This window comes from Ornithorhynchus anatinus, chromosome X1, assembly GCF_004115215.2.
Source record: "Ornithorhynchus anatinus isolate Pmale09 chromosome X1, mOrnAna1.pri.v4, whole genome shotgun sequence".
Lineage (NCBI taxonomy): Eukaryota > Metazoa > Chordata > Mammalia > Monotremata > Ornithorhynchidae > Ornithorhynchus > Ornithorhynchus anatinus.
The window spans coordinates 70,209,796-70,227,934 of record NC_041749.1 but is presented as its reverse complement, the minus strand read 5'-3'; the positions used below and the strand labels follow the sequence as shown (position 1 = coordinate 70,227,934).

Sequence of the window (18,139 nt, the reverse complement as noted above, 5' to 3'; positions counted from 1 at the left end):
TTCATATGACTCTTTAAGACCTAAGGATAGAAATAATGACCTTTTGAGAAATAACTTAATACAAGCTTTGGGAAACTCATTTTAAAGTAGTGGTAGAGAATATAGTTTATGTGGGTGGTCTGTGAACCAAAGCAATATTGCTCAAATGTGTCAATGCAGCCACAGCTGAAGTCATCTCTAGATGCAGGAACAAAATCTAATTGCTTGTGATTTTTTAGGATAGAGTCACGTATCCTTGTGTGACAAATGTAGGGGTACCAATCTACTTACAGTAATGGTGGGTTTAGACCTATGTATCAGGGTCAGAATGAGGAGTGGTGAGGTGCCTGGAAGGAGGGTGAAAAGCTGGGGATAGGAGGATTGAAGAGGGTCATTGCATGAGAGGAGAAGGCCTAGGAGTGACATGTGATGGATGGGGGAGGGGAAGGACTGTTGTGGTAATTGTGGGGATGGGGTGGCAGGAAAGAGGGGAGTGAGCACCCTGGAGCATCTTGTTTTGCCATAGTGCTTGATGGCCAAAAAGAAAGAAATCCAGTGTTGGCTATTTGAGGATTATGATATGGATCATTGTTGAAACAGCCTATCCAGTTCAATTTAGTTTCTTAGAAATTAACAGGACTTGGATGTGGCAGAAGGGCCAAAAGAATAATTCCAATGCTTTTTTGTCATTAGGAACTCTTGCCAAATGTGTGTAATCATGCAAAATCAGAGCCCTGTGTCATCCAAGGGAACAATAATATAAGGAGTGTCAAATTCTCTAGAGAGCTGTTAAATTTTTTTCTTTCAAAACTAAGCTGTTTTGGTGACTGGAATAAGTGAGACAGTGAATAGTCAAAGAATTATGACAAATCTCTTCTTGACGACAATTTACTCCAGATTCACTGCCCTTTCATCGTAGACTGGAACATTCCAGTATTGTTGATGTTCTCCCCTGTTAAGCCATTCTGAATGGCATATGCATTTGTTATTACTCCCACTACAACATCTGGGGATGGTTTTAGAAAACTATGGATCTTTCTGCTTTGAGGTTTTCTTCATATTACAGAATTAAGGAACAATGTAATTTAGCTCTTAAAGAGCTTGCCGAAATGATTTCAGTGGGTCAGCTCCCAAGACTACAAAATGTGACATCATATAATAACTCGGAAATTGTATGCAAATCAATTCTCCTAGCATTTTCATATCTCATTGTAAAATCTCAACAATCCAGTGGAGGAGATGACATTATTCTGTTTTATAGATGGAGAGTTCTAAGACACGGAATTTGGGACTTGCCCAGTTTGCCCTAGTGGATTCTAATCCCAGCTCTGCCACTTAATAGTAACAATAATAATTATGGTACTTGTTTAGCACTTACTATGTGCCAAGCACTGTTCTAAGTGCTGGGGTAGATACAAGTCAACCAGGTTGGACACAGTCCCTGTCCCTCATTGGACTCACATTCTTAATCCCCATTTTTCACAGATGAGGTAACTGAGGCCCAGAGAACTGAAGTGACTTGCCCAAGGTCACACAGCAGACAAGTGGTGGAGCCGGGATTAGAACCCATTATCTTCTGACTTTTGGGTCCGGGCTTTATCCACTAAACTGTGCTGCTTGCCACTTAATAATAATAATAATGTTGGTGTTTGTTAAGCGCTTACTATGTGCCGAGCACTGTTCTAAGCGCTGGGGTAGACACGGGAATCAGGATGTCCCACGTGGGGCTCACAGTCTTAATCCCCATTTTACAGATGAGGTAACTGAGGCACAGAGAAGTTAAGTGACTTGCCCACAGTCACACAGCTGACAAGTGGCAGAGCTGGGATTCGAACTCATGACCTCTGACTCCAAAGCCCGTGCTCTTTCCACTGAGCCACGCTGCTTCTCTTGTTTGCTTGTTCACTTGTTTGCTCTGTGGCATTGGGCAAGTTACTAAACTACTCTGTGTCTCAGTTTCCTCATATCTAAAATGGGTACTCAAAAACTGTTCTCCCTCTTATTTAGGGAGCCCCATGTGGGACAGGGACTGTCTGATTATCTTGTTTCCACCTCAGTGCTTAGTACAGTGCTTGGCACCCTTAAACACTACAAATTATTATTATTATTATTATCAATAGTATTGAATGCTTACTATACACAGAGCTCTGTACTAAGTGCTTAATAGTATTTCAGTCAGTGAAGGAGCTGGGATTCTCATTCTCTTGTTCTCACCTAGTGCTGCAGCTCCTAGAGCAGACAGTATTGATTGCTCCTGGAGGTATTCTGCCTTCCAGGAAACAGCCAAGCTTGGCAAGCTGAGTCCCTTGGGCCATTGACCTCATTTAGCAGTGGTTTTGCCTCCTACTTAAAGCAAAAAGCAAGCTTTGGTCTCCATGCCCAGCTATTCTGGGATACAATTGTGATCACTGGTTACTCTGTAGCCACATGTACAGTCATTTCTCCCAGAGCACATGTTTTGGATAGACTGCTATTAGGGAATCGGGGAACGTTTTTCTACCAAGCCTCCATCTGAATAGAACACATGGATGTCAGAAGAAATGGCTGTATGCTTGTGCACAGCATTGGTCCAGATGTAATAATGTTGGTATTTGTTAAGCGCTTACTATGTGCAGAGCACTGTTCTAAGCGCCGGGGTAGACATAGGGGAATCAGGTTGTCCCACGTGGGGCTCACAGTCTTAATCCCCATTTTACAGATGAGGTAACTGAGGCCCAGAGAAGTTAAGTGACTTGCCCACAGTCACACAGCTGACAAGTGGCAGAGCTGGGATTCGAACTCATGACCTCTGACTCCAAAGCCTGTGCTCTTTCCACTGAGCCACGCTGCTTCTCTACTGTGTGCCTATGTGCCTATATAGGCACACGAAGGGAACGATGTGCCTACTGTAACATGAGTTTTCCTTCAATAGCGCAGCCACCACATTATAGGAGAACTCTTGTTTCAATGGTATTTAAGTGCTTACTATGTGCCAGACATAGTAGATACAAGATAATCAGATTGTCACACAAAGAGCTCATAGTCTTGATCCCCATTTTACAGATGAGGTAAAAGGCACAGAGCAAAGTTTGGGAAGGGAAGTGACTTGCCCAAGGTCACAAAGAGAAGTAGCAAAGCCAGGGTTAGAACCCAGGTCCTCTAACTCTGAGGCCAGTGCTCTTTCCAGTAGGCCACGCTGCTTCTCGGTGGAGCACGTGAAGAGAATGAGTGATGGCAGGATACGCAAACAGCTGCTCTTTGGAGAACTGAAATTGGGAAAATGAAAGGAAGGCGAGCAGGGAAAGTGTTTTTAAGGGCATGGTTAAAAAAAAAGCCTCTCACAATGCTACATCCCAGCTGAAAACTGGGGGTCAAATTTTTGAGGCTAGGCTTTTATGGTGCACTGCGATCAAGATGGGGGAGGAGCTCTCTTTGAGCAAAAGCTCCCCAAGAAAAGAAACAAGGAGGCAAAAGAGAAAAGAGCACTAGGTGCTACAAACATTAAGTACAACACAATAAGAGACAACCTTTTTATGCACCCAATATAGTTGGAACTGTAGATCCCTCATTGGCCTGTTGTGCTACATAAGCCTTCCAGTGAACTTAACCGTCAGTGGGATGGTCTTCAATATGTAGGACCACTATTTGTAGGAGAACAAACATCAGCGAACCCTGTGGCTAATTGAAGAACTGTACTTGAGCTCAGGAAGAGTTATGCCACACCTTGTTGCATGTCACCAGTTTTCACCTGCTTCCTGTTGGAGTTTCTCAAACTTTCAATTGTGGTTCAGACTGTCCTTTGAGCTACAGATGCCACTGAGAGGAAGAACAGCATTTCAGAATAGACTTGATGAAAGGTATAGAGAATTCCTGTTTAAAATCCTGCATAAATATTACTCTTATCAAGGGAATGACACTTTAACTGTTTCAATTCCCTCAACCAATCCTTTCCCAGATATTCATTCTGAGGCTAAACAGCTTTACTATGTGTGGAATGAAAAAGGTAACTATACTCTGCAGTTGAGAAGTTTGGTGTCACAATCCTTCTAATGAAATAGGCATTCTTGTGTTTGTTTATATTTTATGTATGGCTTTGGCCCAAGCTTAAGTTGGTTTCTATCCAATTGAAACTTGGGGAGGGAGAGGGAAAATGCTAAGATGTCCTCTGGGACTTTTATGGTGACTTTCTTCACCCCCTAATCTGGAACTGCAGGATAGGATCCTTTTCAGCTAGCAAAGTTCGATCTGCCAGTTTTACCAGAAGGCACTTTGAGGATGGTCTGCCTCTGCCTCACTTCTTGTGGCCTCTGCTGTGCTCAGAATAAATGTCTGGTTGAAATCACTCTCCTCTTTAGCCTTAGAAACTATAGAAACTGAGGATTCTGAGCTGAGCTTATTTCCAGGAGCCGGAGAGGCTAACTAGAATTCAAGAAATAAGGAATAATAATACAGATTCTCTCCATTCATATAGGAGCCTTTTTAACTGGTGTAGACCAGTATGGGTGGAGAAGCCTAAGGGGTAATTTAGCAAGACACCTAAAACAGGGCTGGTGAGACATGCTGGACAGAATATAGCTTATTTGATGATTAACTTCTATTATGGCAAGTGTTCCATCTAGAGGCAAGATTCCTAGACTAGATAAAGTGGTGTTTCTCTGCCCTCCCAAAAGTGCGTTACACTGCCTTCTGAGGAACAAGCCAGTAAATGTGGTATTTATTTAATGCTTCCTTTGTGCAGAGCACTTGAGAGAGTACAGTGCAGTTTTGGCAAAATCCCTGCCCTCGCCTTGCATCTAAATTTTCAACTTCACTTTAAAACGATCATTCCCACTCTCACATGTTACTGCTTATTCTTTCTAGAACTCTTGTTCCTTTTTCACACAATAAAGGTTGGTTGCAATAACTGTGTATGATATCTCTGCTGTAAAGATTTGCTACTGTGACAAGACCTAGATATAGCTGCCTTGGGGGAAGGAGGTGAGGGGTGTTGAAAGCTTTTAAAAGCAGCTGGACTATGTTTCTGGACTGTGCTGATAGCAGCTCTTGTCTGTCAGATAACAAACAGTAATTCATTCTTTAGCGTTGAGGCTATAATAAAAGGAAAACATTTCCAGCAGTGTAGATAGTTTAGAGCAATCCTGGGTCACATTTCCAGTGTGGAGCAATTGGAAATACTGATTATGGCATATATTGAGTGTTTAGTATGTGCTAAGCACTGGGGAAGATAGTTTATTTATGAGTCCCATGTGGGACAGTGTTAGATAAAATGGAATTTAACTGTGAGCCTCAAGCGGGACAACCTGATTACCCTGTATCTATCCCAGCGCTTAGAACAGTGCTCTGCACATAGTAAGTGCTTAACAAATACCAACATTATTATTATTAGATCAATCTAATTTATCCCCACTTTACAGTTTAGGAAACCCAGTCCCAGAGAGGTTAAGTGACTTACCCAAGGTCAACCAGCAGTTCAGTGACAGAGCAGAGCAGAGCCTGGGCCTCCTGACTCTGTCCTGTGCTCTTTCCACTAGGCTATGCTGTTTGCTACATTCGAGCAACTCTTTAAACCAAATCCTTTGTAGGCCTAAATTGAAAAGATATAACTTTATACCTCCTTATGATAAATTTTGATAAACATCCATTGCTCTGAGTATTCCCAGAAGAGTTATTAGGAAGAAAGGTCAGAAACGATCTCCTTCATGCCAAATCCAATGGCCTCTACTCCATCTTAAACCTCCGTGACCTCTCAGCTGCCTTTGACACTGTCAACCACCCCTTTCTCCTGGAAACATCATCCAACTTGGGCTTCACTGACACTGTCCTTTCCTCATTGTTGTTCTGTCTCTCTGGTCACTCATTCTCAGTCTTTCGTGGGCTCCTCCTCTGCCTCCCACCTCCTAACTGTGCAAGACCCTCAAGGTTCAGTTCTGAGTCACCTTCTGTTCTCCAGAACGCATTTGTTCACATAGCTTCAACTACCACCTCTGCACGGTTAATTCCCCAGTCTACATCTCCAGCCCTGATCTCCCTCCCTCTCTGCAGACTTGCATTTCCTCTTGCCTTCAAGACATCTCTACTTGGTTGTCCTGCTGTCACCTCAAATTTAACATGTCTAAAACAGAACTCCTTATCTCCCATCCAAATTCTATCCTCCCAGTGATGTTCCTGTCACTGTAAACAGCACCACCATCCTTCCTGTATCACAATCCCATTACCTTGGTGTTATCCTTGACTCTTCTCATTCAACCCACATATTTAATCTATCACTAAATCCCATTGGTTCAACCTTCACAACATCATTAAAATCTGTTCTTTTCTCTCCATCCAAACTACTACCATATTAATCCTATCCTGCCTTGATTACTGTGTCAGCCTCCTTGCTGACCTCCCTGCCTTCTGTCTCTCCCCAATCCAGTCCATACTTCACTCTGCTGCCCGGATCATTTTCCTACAAAAATGTTCAGTCTGTTTCCCCACTCCTCAAGAACCTCCAGTGGTTGTCCATCCACCTCCACATCAAACAAAAACTTTTCACCATTGGCTTTAAAGCATTCCACCCCCACCCCCACCCACCTCACCTCGCTACTCTCCTACTACAACCCAGCCCACACAGCTCCTCTAATGCCAACCTTCTCATTGTACCTCAGTCTCATGTATCTCACTGCCTTTGGCCTGGAATGCCCTCCCTTTTCATATCGGACAGACAGTTATTCTCCCCTGCTTCAAAGTCTTATTGAAGGCACATCTGCAAGAGGCATTTTCTGACTAAGCCCTCATTTCCTCTTTTCCCACTCCCTTCTGCATCACCCTGACTTGCTACCTTTATTCACCACCCACCTCAGCCCCACAGCACTTATGTACATATCCATAATTTATATTGTCTAGCTCCCCCTCCAGACTGTAAACTAGCTGTGGGCAGGGAATGTGTATGTTGTGTTGTACTCTCCCAAGTGCTTAGTATAGTGTCCTGCACACAATAAGTGCTTAATAAATATGATTGTTTTATGACCATTCTTTTGTTCATTCATTCAATAGTATTTATTGAGCACTTACTGTGTGCAGAACACTGTACTAAGCGCTTAGAATGTACAATTTGCCAACAGGTAGAGACAATCCCTGCCCATTGACGGGCTTACAATCTAATTGGAGACAGATGGACAAAAACAAGACAACTTAATCACGATAAATAGAATCAAGGGGATGTACACCTCATTAACAAAATGAATAGGGTAATAAAAATATATACAAATGAGCACAGTGCTGAGGGGAGGGGAAGGGACGGGGGGAGGAGCAGAGGGAAAGGGGGCTTAGCTGAGGGGAGGTGAAGGGGGGCAGAGAGGGAGCAGAGGGAAAAGGGGAAGCTCAGTCTGGGAAGGGCTCTTGGAGGAGGTGAGCTCTCAGTAAGGCTTTGAAGAGGGGAAGAGAGTTAGTTTGGCGGAGGTGAGGAGGGAGGGCATTTCAGGACAGCGGGAGGACGTGGCCCAGGGGTCGATGGCGGGATAGGCGTGAATGGGGGCCGGTGAGGAGGTGAGCGGCAGAGGAGCGGAGCGTGTGGGGTGGGCAGTAGAAAGAGAGAAGGGAAGGAGAGTTAGGAGGGGGCAAGGTGATGGAGAGCCTTGAAGCCCAGAGTGAAAAGTTTTTGTTTCATGCGGAGGTTGATAGGCAACCACTGGAGGATTTTAAGGAGGGGAGTGACATGCCCAGAGCATTTCTGCAGGAAGATGATCCGGGCAGCGGAATGAAGAATAGACTGGAGCAGGGAGAGACAGGAGGAAGGGAGATCAGAGAGAAGGCTGACACAATAATCCAGCCGGAATATTATGAGAGCTTGTACCAGTAGGATAGCCGTTTGGATGGAGAGGAAAGGGCAGATCTTGACGATATTGTAAAGGTGAGACCTGCAGGCATTGGTGACGGATTGGATGTGTGGGGTGAATGAGAGATTTGAGTCAAGGATGACACCAAGGTTGCAGGCTTGAGAGACGGGAAGGATGGTTGTACCATCCACAGTGACAGGGAAGTCAGGAAGAGGACAGTGCTTGGGAGGGAAGATAAGGAGCTCAGATTTGGACATGTTGAGTTTTAGGTGGCGGACAGACATCCAGGTGGAGACGTCCTGGAGGCAGGAGGAGATATGAGCCTGAAGGGAAGGGGAGAGAACAGGGGAGGAGATGTAGATTTGTGTGTCATCTGCATAGAGATGGTAGTTGAAGCCATGGGAGCGATGAGTTCACCAAGGGAGTGAGTGTAGATGGAGAACAGAAGAGGGCCAAGAACTGACCCTTGAGGAACCCCTACAGTTAGAGGATGGGAGGGGGAGGAGGAGCCCGCGAAGGAGACCGAGAATGAACGGCCAGAAAGATGAGGAGAACCAGGAGAGTACGGAGTCCATGAATCCAAGGTGAGATAAGGTGTGGAGGAGAAGGGGATGGTCGACAGTGTCAAAGGCAGCTGAGAGGTCGAGGAGGATTAGGATAGAGTAGGAGCCATTGGATTTGGCAAGGAAGTGGTCATGGGTGACCTTTGAGAGAGCAGTCTCGGTAGAGTGGAGGGGACGGAAGCCAGATTGGAGGGAGTCCAGGAGAGAGTTGGAGTTAAGGAATTCTAGGCAGCGAGTGTAGATGACTCGTTCTAGGAGTTTGGAAAGGAAGGGTAGTAGGGAGATAGGGCGATAACTGGAAGGGGAAGTGGGTTCGAGAGAGAGTTTTTTTAGGATGGGGGAGACATGGGCATGTTTGAAGGCAGAGGGGAAGTAACAGGCTCTGGTTTTTCCTAATTCTCCTTGTCCTTTAGACTGTGTTTGATACCTGTGGACCACCCTCTTCTCATAAAAACCTTATGTAGCCTTGGTTTCTTTCAAGTCCTTTCCTGGTTCTCCTGTCTTTCTGGCCCATCCTTCTCAATCTCTTCTGCCTCCCACTCCCTATGGATATCCCATGAGACTCAATTCTCACTTTATACTCACTCCTTGGGGAACTCATCCAGTCCCAGGGCTTCAACTACCACCTCTGTGTGGTTGACTCCCAAATCGACCTTGCTAGGCCCGACCCCTCTCCTTCTTGCAGTCTCACATTTCCTTCTCCCTAACTGTACACTGATGACCTACCAGCACCGCAAGCTCAACATGTCCTTGTCATATCCTCAGTGTTGGTCTCCCTGCTGCCAGCATCTCCCTTTTCCAGTGTACACTGTACTCTGCTGCCCAGTTTAGCTTTTTTTAAACTTCATTCTGCACAAGTCTCAAAAACCTCCAATGGTTACCCATGCCTCTCTGCATCAAGCAGAAAGTCCTGACCATTAGCTTTAAGGTACTCTACCAATTGTCTCCCTCTTACCAATCCACTCTCTTCTCCTCTCCTCCCTCTCCCATACACACCCACACACTCTCCATTCCTCCCAAACTCATCCTCTCCCTATATCTCCTTCTCCACTTTCTCATCTACGACCCTGGGCTCAAACCCTTTCTCCTGCCCTCCCTCTTCAACTCGACCAGACCCCCCACCCCTCTCCCTCTTTTCTTCCAGGAAACTTTCCAGGAAATCCCAATTCCTCCAGGAAGCTCTCCTCTGGTTATGTCTTCCCTGTTATCATCTCAGCATTTGTGCATTACTTTAGCACTTATGCATACATTGCTTCCCATAATAATTTTGTACATCTCGTTTTATATTTTCTATTTGCACATTTCTGTGTTTTTGTAAAAATCTTTATGGTCTCCCACATTAAATTTTTTTTTTTAATGGTATTAAGCACTTACTATATATCAAGCACTGTTCTAAGTTTGGTGTAGATACAAGTCAAGCCAGGGGGACACAGTCCCTGCCCGTCATGGGGCTCACAGACCAAGTAGGAGGGAGAACAGATATTAAATCCCCATTTTACAGTTGAGAAAACTGAGGCACAGATAAGTGACTTGCTCAGGGTCACACAGCTGGCAGTTGGCAGATCTGAGATTAGAACCCAGGTCCTCTGACTCCTAGGCCCGTGCTCTTTCTACTAGGCCATGCTGCTTCTCAAATTGTTTGCTCATTTTGAGCAGGAATGGTGTCTTCTAGTGTGCTCTCCCTAGTGCTTAATACAATATTCTGCCCACTGAAGGAGCTCAATAAATAGTATTACTTTGATGGATTGCATCCTAACTTTGTTATGGCTTCCAGTTTGGGCAATATTAGAGTGACTCTCACCTGCTTTGTTCCCACAACTAAGTCAGGATCCAGAAGGAAGGCTAAGGAAATGCTTGTGGAAATGAGCATGTCTGTGCATCACTAGTTATTCTAGCTTCTTGAGGAGAGCAGTTGGTTGGTGTCTTTTCTGTGTAGGTGTGAAATATAAGGTAGTTTTCTGTGGCGACTGTTGGATTCAGAGCACTACCCATGTAGCCATGAAGATATGTAATCCATTGCACCTCTCTTGTTCGTTCATTCAATAGTATTTATTGAGCACTTACTATGTGCATAGCACTGTACTAAGCGCTTGGAATGTACAAATTGGCAAAAGATAGAGACAGTCCCTGCCCATCGATGGGCTTACAGTCTAATCGAGGGAGACAGACAAAAACAATAGCAATAAATAGAATCAAGGTGATGTACGTCTCATTAACAAAATAGGGTAATAAAACTATATACAATTGAGCGGATGAGCACAGTGCTGAGGGGAGGGAAAGGGAGAGGGGGAGGAGCAGAGGGAAAGAGGGGGAAAAGGGGGCTTAGCTGAGGGGAGGTGAAGGAGTAGAGGGGCAGCAGAGGGAGCAGAGGGAAAAGGGGAAGCTCAGTCTGGGAAGGCCTCTTGGAGGAGGTGAGCTCTAAGTAGGGCTTTGAAGAGGGGAAGAGAATTAGTTTGGTGGAGGTGAGGAGGGAGGGCATTCCAGGACCTCAGGAGGACGTGGCCCAGGGGTCGACGGAGGGATAGGCGAGAACGGGGCACGGTGAGGAGGTGGGCGGCAGAGGAGCGGAGCGTGCGGGGTGGGCAGTAGAAAGAGAGAAGGGAGGAGAGGTAGGAGGGGGCAAGGTGATGGAGAGCCTTGAAGCCTAGAGTGAGAAGTTTTTGTTTCGTGCGGAGGTTGATAGGCAACCACTGGAGGTTTTTAAGAAGGGGAGTGACATGCCCAGAGCGTTTCTGCAGGAAGATGAGCCGGGCAGCGGAATGAAGAATAGACTGGAGCGGGGAGAGACAGGAGGAAGGGAGATCACAGAGATCAGAGTTTAGCTAGCTGTATGTTTCAACCCCCCTCCTCCTCCCCGCCCCGTCCCCCGTGCCTTGTCTGCCTCAGGTTCTCCCCAAATGACCATGAAATTCTGAATAATTCAGTCATATTTATTGAGCACTTACTCTGTGCAGAGCACTGTACTAATCGCTTAAAAAGTACGATTCAGCAACAGAGAGAAACAGTCCCTGACCACAATGGGCTAACAGTCTAGAAGGGGGGAGACAGACATCAAAACAAGTAAATAGCCATCAATAGCATCAATATAAATAAATAGAATTATGGGTATGTACACATCATTAATAAAATAGAATTATAAATATGTACATATATGCACACGAGTGCTGTGGGGCAGTTAGGAGTAAAGCAGAGGGAGTGAGTAGAGGTGATGGAGGGGAGGGGGAGCAGAGGAAACAGGGGCCTTAGTCCGGGAAGGCCTCCTGGAGGAGGTGAGCTTTCAGTAGGGCTTCAAAGGCGGGGAGTGTGCTAGTTTGGCATATTTGAGGAGGGAGGAACTTCCAGGCCAGAGGTAGGATGTGGGCCAGGGGTCGACGGCGGGACAGGCGAGAACAAGGCACAGTGGAGTTAACACCAGAGGAGTGGAATGTGCGGGCTGGACTGTAGAAGGAAAGAAGGGAGGTGATGAAGGAGGGAGCAAGGTGATGGAGAGCTTTGAAGCCAATAGTGAGGAGTTTTTGCTTGAATAATTGCACAAGCAAGCAGTTTAGGAGTGTGTGTGTGAATTCCTCCACCCCTTGGTTTTCCCCCTTCTATTTCTCAGAAAAAGGAACAACTTTGACCCTGTTCTTCCATTCTTTCAGGAACACAGTCGGAATTCTTCATAAACACCATTAGAGCAGGCCCAGGCACACTGTCTGTAACAATCGAAGGGCCGTCAAAGGTCAAAATGGATTGCCAAGAGACCTCTGAAGGGTATAAAGTTATGTATACTCCTATGGCTCCAGGAAACTATCTGATTGGAGTGAAATACGGTGGGCCTAACCACATTGTGGGCAGTCCTTTCAAAGCCAAAGTTACAGGTAACTTTCTTTAAAAAGGAATTCTATCAATGGTATTTATTGAGCATTTACTGTGTGCAGAGCACTTTACTAAGCGCTTGGGAAAGTGCAACAGGTTTTTTTTTTAGTGATATTTGTTAAGCGTTTACTACTCTGTGCCAGGCTCTATTCTAAACCCTGGAGTAGATACAAGATGGTCAAGTTGGATATAGTCCCTGTCCCATGTGGGGCTCAGTCTTAACCCTCATTTTACAGATGAAGTAACAGGCACAGAGAAATGAAGAGACTTACCCCAACATCACAGAGGAGACAAGTGGTGGAGCAGGGATTAGAACCCAGGTCCATCTGACTTCCAGAAGACCATTAGACCATGCTGCTTCTTGTGGTAGACATGTCCCTTGCCCATTAGGAGTTTCCAATCTAGGCTAGGAGAGACAGACATAAAAATAGCAACACAGTCGGCCAAGACAAAAACCGTGACAGTCTTACATAAGAATCAGATCTGTAGAAGGCAATTTTAATAGAGGGTTTTTTGTTCTTGTTTTTAATGTGATACAGCTGAAAAAGACTTGAAGCCCATTATCCTTTTTGGCATTTGGGTGGTGGTGGAACTTCTGGACTCAATCTGGCACTGGTGTTGAGTAACTAAAACCCTTGTTTTCTAGGCCAACGTCTAGTTGTCCCTGCCTCTGTCAATGAGACTTCTTCCATCCTGGTTGAATCTGTGACTAGGTCTTCAACAGAGACTTGCTACAGTGCTCTTCCCAAATCCTCATCGGATGCCAGCAAAGTGACCTCAAAGGGAGCAGGTCTCCTGAAAGCATTTGTGGGTCAGAAGAGCACCTTCACAGTAGATTGCAGCAAAGCCGGTATGTTATCCCAGATGACCCATTCTTCTGTCTCCTTTATCAAGTCAGTCAGTCAATCGTATTTATTAAGCGCTTACCATGTAAAGAGAACTGTACCGAGTACAATATGGGTTGATAGACATAAAATGACAGGGCTCTGCCCGACACATAGCTACTTGCCAATAACCTTTTGCTGAGCCAGTAGAAGGAAGGATGTTTACCACTGTCGAGTCCTACCTCTTTTTGCTTGGCCTTCCTTTCGGACTAGTAATGATTGCGCTGTTTCATTTATAAACAACATGAATGAGGGAGAGGATGCTGATATCTAAGTCCCCCTCCGCTTGACCCATTTTTCTATTTCATTAAACCTCCAACAAAGATTGAAGCAACTGGAAGGTCTCAGTTTAGGCAAGTTTTGCAACTTTGAGGAACTACTTTCCCATTTGCATTTCCCCTCTGTCACTCCTACCTTCTTTGTCCTGGACTGCATCCTACTATAGTAGGAATGAATAAGCTCCTTTTGTTTTTTCTAGGTTCCAATATGTTGTTAATTGGTGTCCATGGCCCCACAACTCCCTGTGAAGAAGTGTCCATGAAACATGTGGGAAATCAGCAGTATAATGTAACCTACGTTGTCAAGGAGAGGGGGGATTACGTTCTGGCCGTGAAATGGGGGGAGGAGCACATTCCTGGAAGCCCCTTCCATATCACTGTACCTTAAGTAGTTGTCAAAGTATTCTTTGTAATTCAAGCTTCTATACAATGTATGTTCTTGTTGTGAAACAAAAATAGCTTCTGAATATGCAGCTTATACATCCAGAAGAAAATTCTATACTCTGTATTTTTTAGAAAAATTTTCAAAACTTGAAAATGTAATGTTCTGTCTTAAAATGTGTGTGTTCAATTCAAAGTTTGTTCCTTTCAGTGCTATTATTTTGTAACAGCGTTTGGAAGTCATGCAGATGACATTTTCCATTTTAGATGCTAAAGTCTTTGGATAACAATTGAAACTGGATTTTTAAAAAAATGTAATTGGTTATCTTAAGCTACTGATGTGTCTCTTTTTGGCCTGTCATGGAACATAAATTTAGGGTGAAGCAGTTCCCCATTTCAGAGTCTTTTTATGAAGGAATAGGGCTAAGAAATTGGTACTTTAGTATGTGCCTTTATATGCTTGATATGTTTTTAGTGCTTAACACTAGGAAAAGGCTACTAAGTGACTTGACCACTGTCTTATCTCTTACAAAGTGTTCTGCAGCGTGGTTTACACTTGTAACAAGGTTCAACTTGTTCAGTCCGATTTGTGTTCAGGTAAGAGATTCCTTACCAGGAACTTGCTCTCTTTCTATGCTACTACTGCCTTCCATATCATTGACCTTGGGCAAGTTCATCTCTGCTCAACACTAGCAACCTGCACTTGTAAAACCAAGAGACTCTCTTACAAAGCCAGCAATAGCTGGTCTTTTCACCTGTTTACCAGGAACCCTTGGTCTTTTCAAGCTTCAGATGACCCAAGATCTAATACAGAAAATCTAAGGGGCTCACCTAGGATAAAGATGCCCACCTCAAACTGTTGGGTTAGTAGTGTATAGGGGGCAGGAGGGTTGGAGGAGGAAGAATAAAAAATATTTAATCACTTGAGAGGAGTACAGATAGGCCTATTCTCTTTTCCAGGAAAAGAGTATCTATTGTAGCTTTCCTGAAGGAGTGAGTAGTTGCCCTTGAATGGTGACTGTAGACAGAACCGAGCATCTGGTCAATAGTTTCCTGTAGCTGCCAGTGAAATACAAAACTCCCTAATTGCTCACTTAATCTTTTCTGCTGCAAAACTATTAAAGAGCCTCAAGATTCATCTTTCCAATAATATGAATATTCCCTTCCCAGAGCTATCTGGCTTTAAGGTAAAGCTTATTATTTAGCAAACTGCCTTGCAAATGCAGAATTAACAAACTGGTAACTGGTGGGTGGGCAAAAGCTTTATAAATGATCTTTAAATCTAAAAATAAATGCATGGAAAATCAGTGGTGTTCATGTTGGACAGAGCTCCATTGAGAGAGCGGGACCAGATTCTTAAAGCGAATCTACTACTTAAAATGAAATCAGAAGAATTTGAGCTGTTTTGCTTTAACCATGCTTTGTGCTTTACTGTGAATTGTTCACAATGTTGTAAACTAGAGTGAAAGATAAACTGGAATCAAATGCAGGATTGTAATGTCTTATAACTTATTAAAAGGTTTTGCTCCATAAAGTTAAACTTGCATGTTAAAAATGGAGTGTCATTTCTAAAAAACGATTCTAACTCAGGCTTAAAAACTGGGTATTTGGGCTAATTCAGAAGGTGAAGGGGGAAGAGGAAGTGGAGTCAGAGTTAATTTCTAAAATGCTGTTATCGCTGGGAGTCGATTGCTGCTGCCAGCTGGGCAGGGTACAGTGCAATCAGGAAAGGAGTGGGTTCTGTTGGAGTAAGAAGCTCGATGAGGATCATGAAACATGGAGGTAAAAGCAAAAGCTGCAATCAATCAATGGTATTCCTTGAGCTCTTACTGTGTGCAGAGTGCTCTATGAAATGCTTGGTACAATAGAGTTGGTAGACACAATCCTTACCCTCAAGGAGTTTACCGTCTGGTAGGGGAGAGCAACAAAAAACACAGCAGCACAGTAAGGGGTCGGGGTGGGGGTGTGTGTAGTGCGCAGGCCCTTTGCAGCTTGGACTGTTGGCCTTTTCACACCCCCACTGGGGAATTCCACTCAGTGGCATCTTCTTTGAATAAGGACAACCACAGAGAATATTTCTAAAAAATAAAGCTGGGTCACATTCCAGTACAACTAGTTAAGATATTTGAACTAATTTGAAATGTATGAGCGTGTATCACAACCTAAGATAAGTCTGAGGCATATCCTCTAAAACCTTCCCTCCCTAAAAACTCACTTTGGGGAAAATCAAGTAAATTAAGGATTTCTAAAGAATTGTAGTGTCACCTCTTAATACCTTAGTCTTTCCTCGACCCCCACCCTCCCATTCATTATCTTGATAGTGGAAGCTGCTTACTGTTTCAGGGGTTAGTTTAGTCTTGTACATATTGATAAGATTACGGATAACGATTACCTATGCAAAGACCTATGGAAGTGAACTATGTATCCTGTGAAAGGACACCAAAGGCAAGGGATTAAATTCTGACTCATCAGAAAGGAAGGATGATGATGGGTTCCTTCATTCTATGCCTTGCTTTCTAGATCCTCTGCTTTTATTAATTCTCTGGCTGTTGAATGGGGTTGGGCAGGGTTAATCTGGGACTGGTGTATCCCTACTAAAAGGGGCAAAAATAAGGAGAGAATTTTGGAGATTAGCTGTTCCTGGTAATTTAGACATAAAGCTTCTCTTCCAGTGGCTAAAGGAAGTAGACTCCTATGAGATGAGGAGTGGAAATAAGGCCAGAAGCTTTTATTTATGGCATTTAAGTGCTTACTCTGTGCCAAGCACTCTACTAAACACAGGGATAGGTACAAGATAATCAGGTTGGACACAGTCCCTGTCATACACAGGGCTCACAGTCTTAATCCCCATTTTACAGATGAGAAGCTTTTTAATTTTGGTATTTGGAAGTGCTTACTTTATGCCAAGCTCTGTACTAAGCACTGGTGTAAATACAAGAGAATCAGGTCCCACATGGGACTCACAATCTAAGTGGCCTAGGAAGAAGCAGCATGGCCTAGTGGATAGACCATGGGCCTGGGACTCAGTAGGACCTGGATTCTAATCCCAGCTCCACCACTTGTGTGCTGTGTGACCTTGGCCAAGTCACTTCTGTGCCTGTTACCTCATTTGTAAAACAGGGGATCAAGAGTCTGAGCCCCATGTGGGACATGGACTGTCCGCTCTGTGTGTCTACCCCAGTGCTTAGAACAGTGTGTGGCACATAGTAAGTGCTCAACAAATACCATGAAAAAAGTAGGTGGGAGAACAGCTAGTGAATGCCCATTTTCAAGTTAGACTGAGGCACAGAGATGTTAACTAACTTGGCCAGGGTCACACAGCAGACAAGTGGCAGAGCTGGGATTGGAACCCAGCTCTGCCTCTGATTCCCAGGCTTGTGCTCTTTCCAAGAGACAACACTACTTCTAGTGACTCTTACTTCCAAAAATGACTGTGCTGCAGTTATAAGTAGTTGGGTGGTTCTCCTCAGCATCAGAGAGGAAAGACTGTCATGACCCAGTAAGACCTATTCTCTTTTGAGGATCAGAATCCCAGTTGTATATATCAACCTCCTACTTGGTGTGGTTCACTGTGCTAGGTGATAGGAAAGAACAGAACAATGAAGTGACATGTTTTTGCCCTAAAGGAGCATACACCCTAATAGAGGAGACAGATATAACTGAATGTTTGCAAGTGTGAAGGTGTAAATAGTACTAGAGAAGGGTGAAGGGATGATAGGCTGGGAGATCCATTACAGAAGGCTTGTTGGAAGAGGGGTTTGAAATGGAGGGAGTTCCAAGCAGGGGGAAACAGCATGAGTGAGGAGATGGGTGTCAAGAGTGAGATATTGCTAGAAGGTTGGCTTGGCAGGAACAAAGAGTATATTAAGGAATATTAAATGAAGAAAGCATATGAGATTGGGCAAGATAAAGAGCCTTGAAGTCAAGTGTGAGGATTTTTTGTCTGACGTTGGAGGACACGGGAAGCTGGTGGAGGGTTGTGAGGGGAGGAGAGAAGCAGTGTTTCAGGCAGACATGTGAAACAGCCTGTAGTATGGATTGGAGAGGGGAGAGGCCAAAAGAGCAGAGAGAAGGCTAATTCAATAATCGTCTAGTTAGAGAAGCACCATGGCCTAGGGGATACAGCACCGTCACCTGTCGCCAGGGATAGGTTCTTTCGGAATTGGCATGGTGAGAGAGAGGCTGGGGATGGAAAACCTGAGTTTGTATAGAATTTATTCTGCGGGGCGAATTGAATTAATTATTTAGACGTGACAATCGGCCTTCCCTTTTGGGGGGAAATATGGTGTTAAAGCTTCCCCTTTGGGAGGAATATGGTGTTAGAGCTTCCCTAACGGGAGGAATACACTGATGTGTTACTCGCATGTGGGCGGACACCCGAGCCCACTTATGATTTACTC

General features: G+C 44.4%; 1 protein-coding gene across 5 annotated transcripts in view; it reads left to right on the top strand.

Annotated features, from left to right (window-relative positions):
• FLNB (filamin B) overlaps positions 1 to 15,294 on the top strand; it is a 132,887-nt gene extending 117,593 nt beyond the window's left edge. For all 5 annotated transcript variants that reach the window (XM_039910379.1, XM_029049952.2, XM_029049951.2 and 2 more), the window contains 3 exons: positions 11,980 to 12,198; positions 12,843 to 13,046; positions 13,559 to 15,294. In XM_039910379.1, coding sequence (XP_039766313.1) covers positions 11,980 to 12,198; positions 12,843 to 13,046; positions 13,559 to 13,746 — 611 coding nt within the window. In that variant the 3' untranslated portion in view covers positions 13,747 to 15,294. The remainder of the gene's footprint in view (positions 1 to 11,979; positions 12,199 to 12,842; positions 13,047 to 13,558) is intronic.
• The last annotated feature ends 2,845 nt before the right edge of the window (positions 15,295 to 18,139 follow it).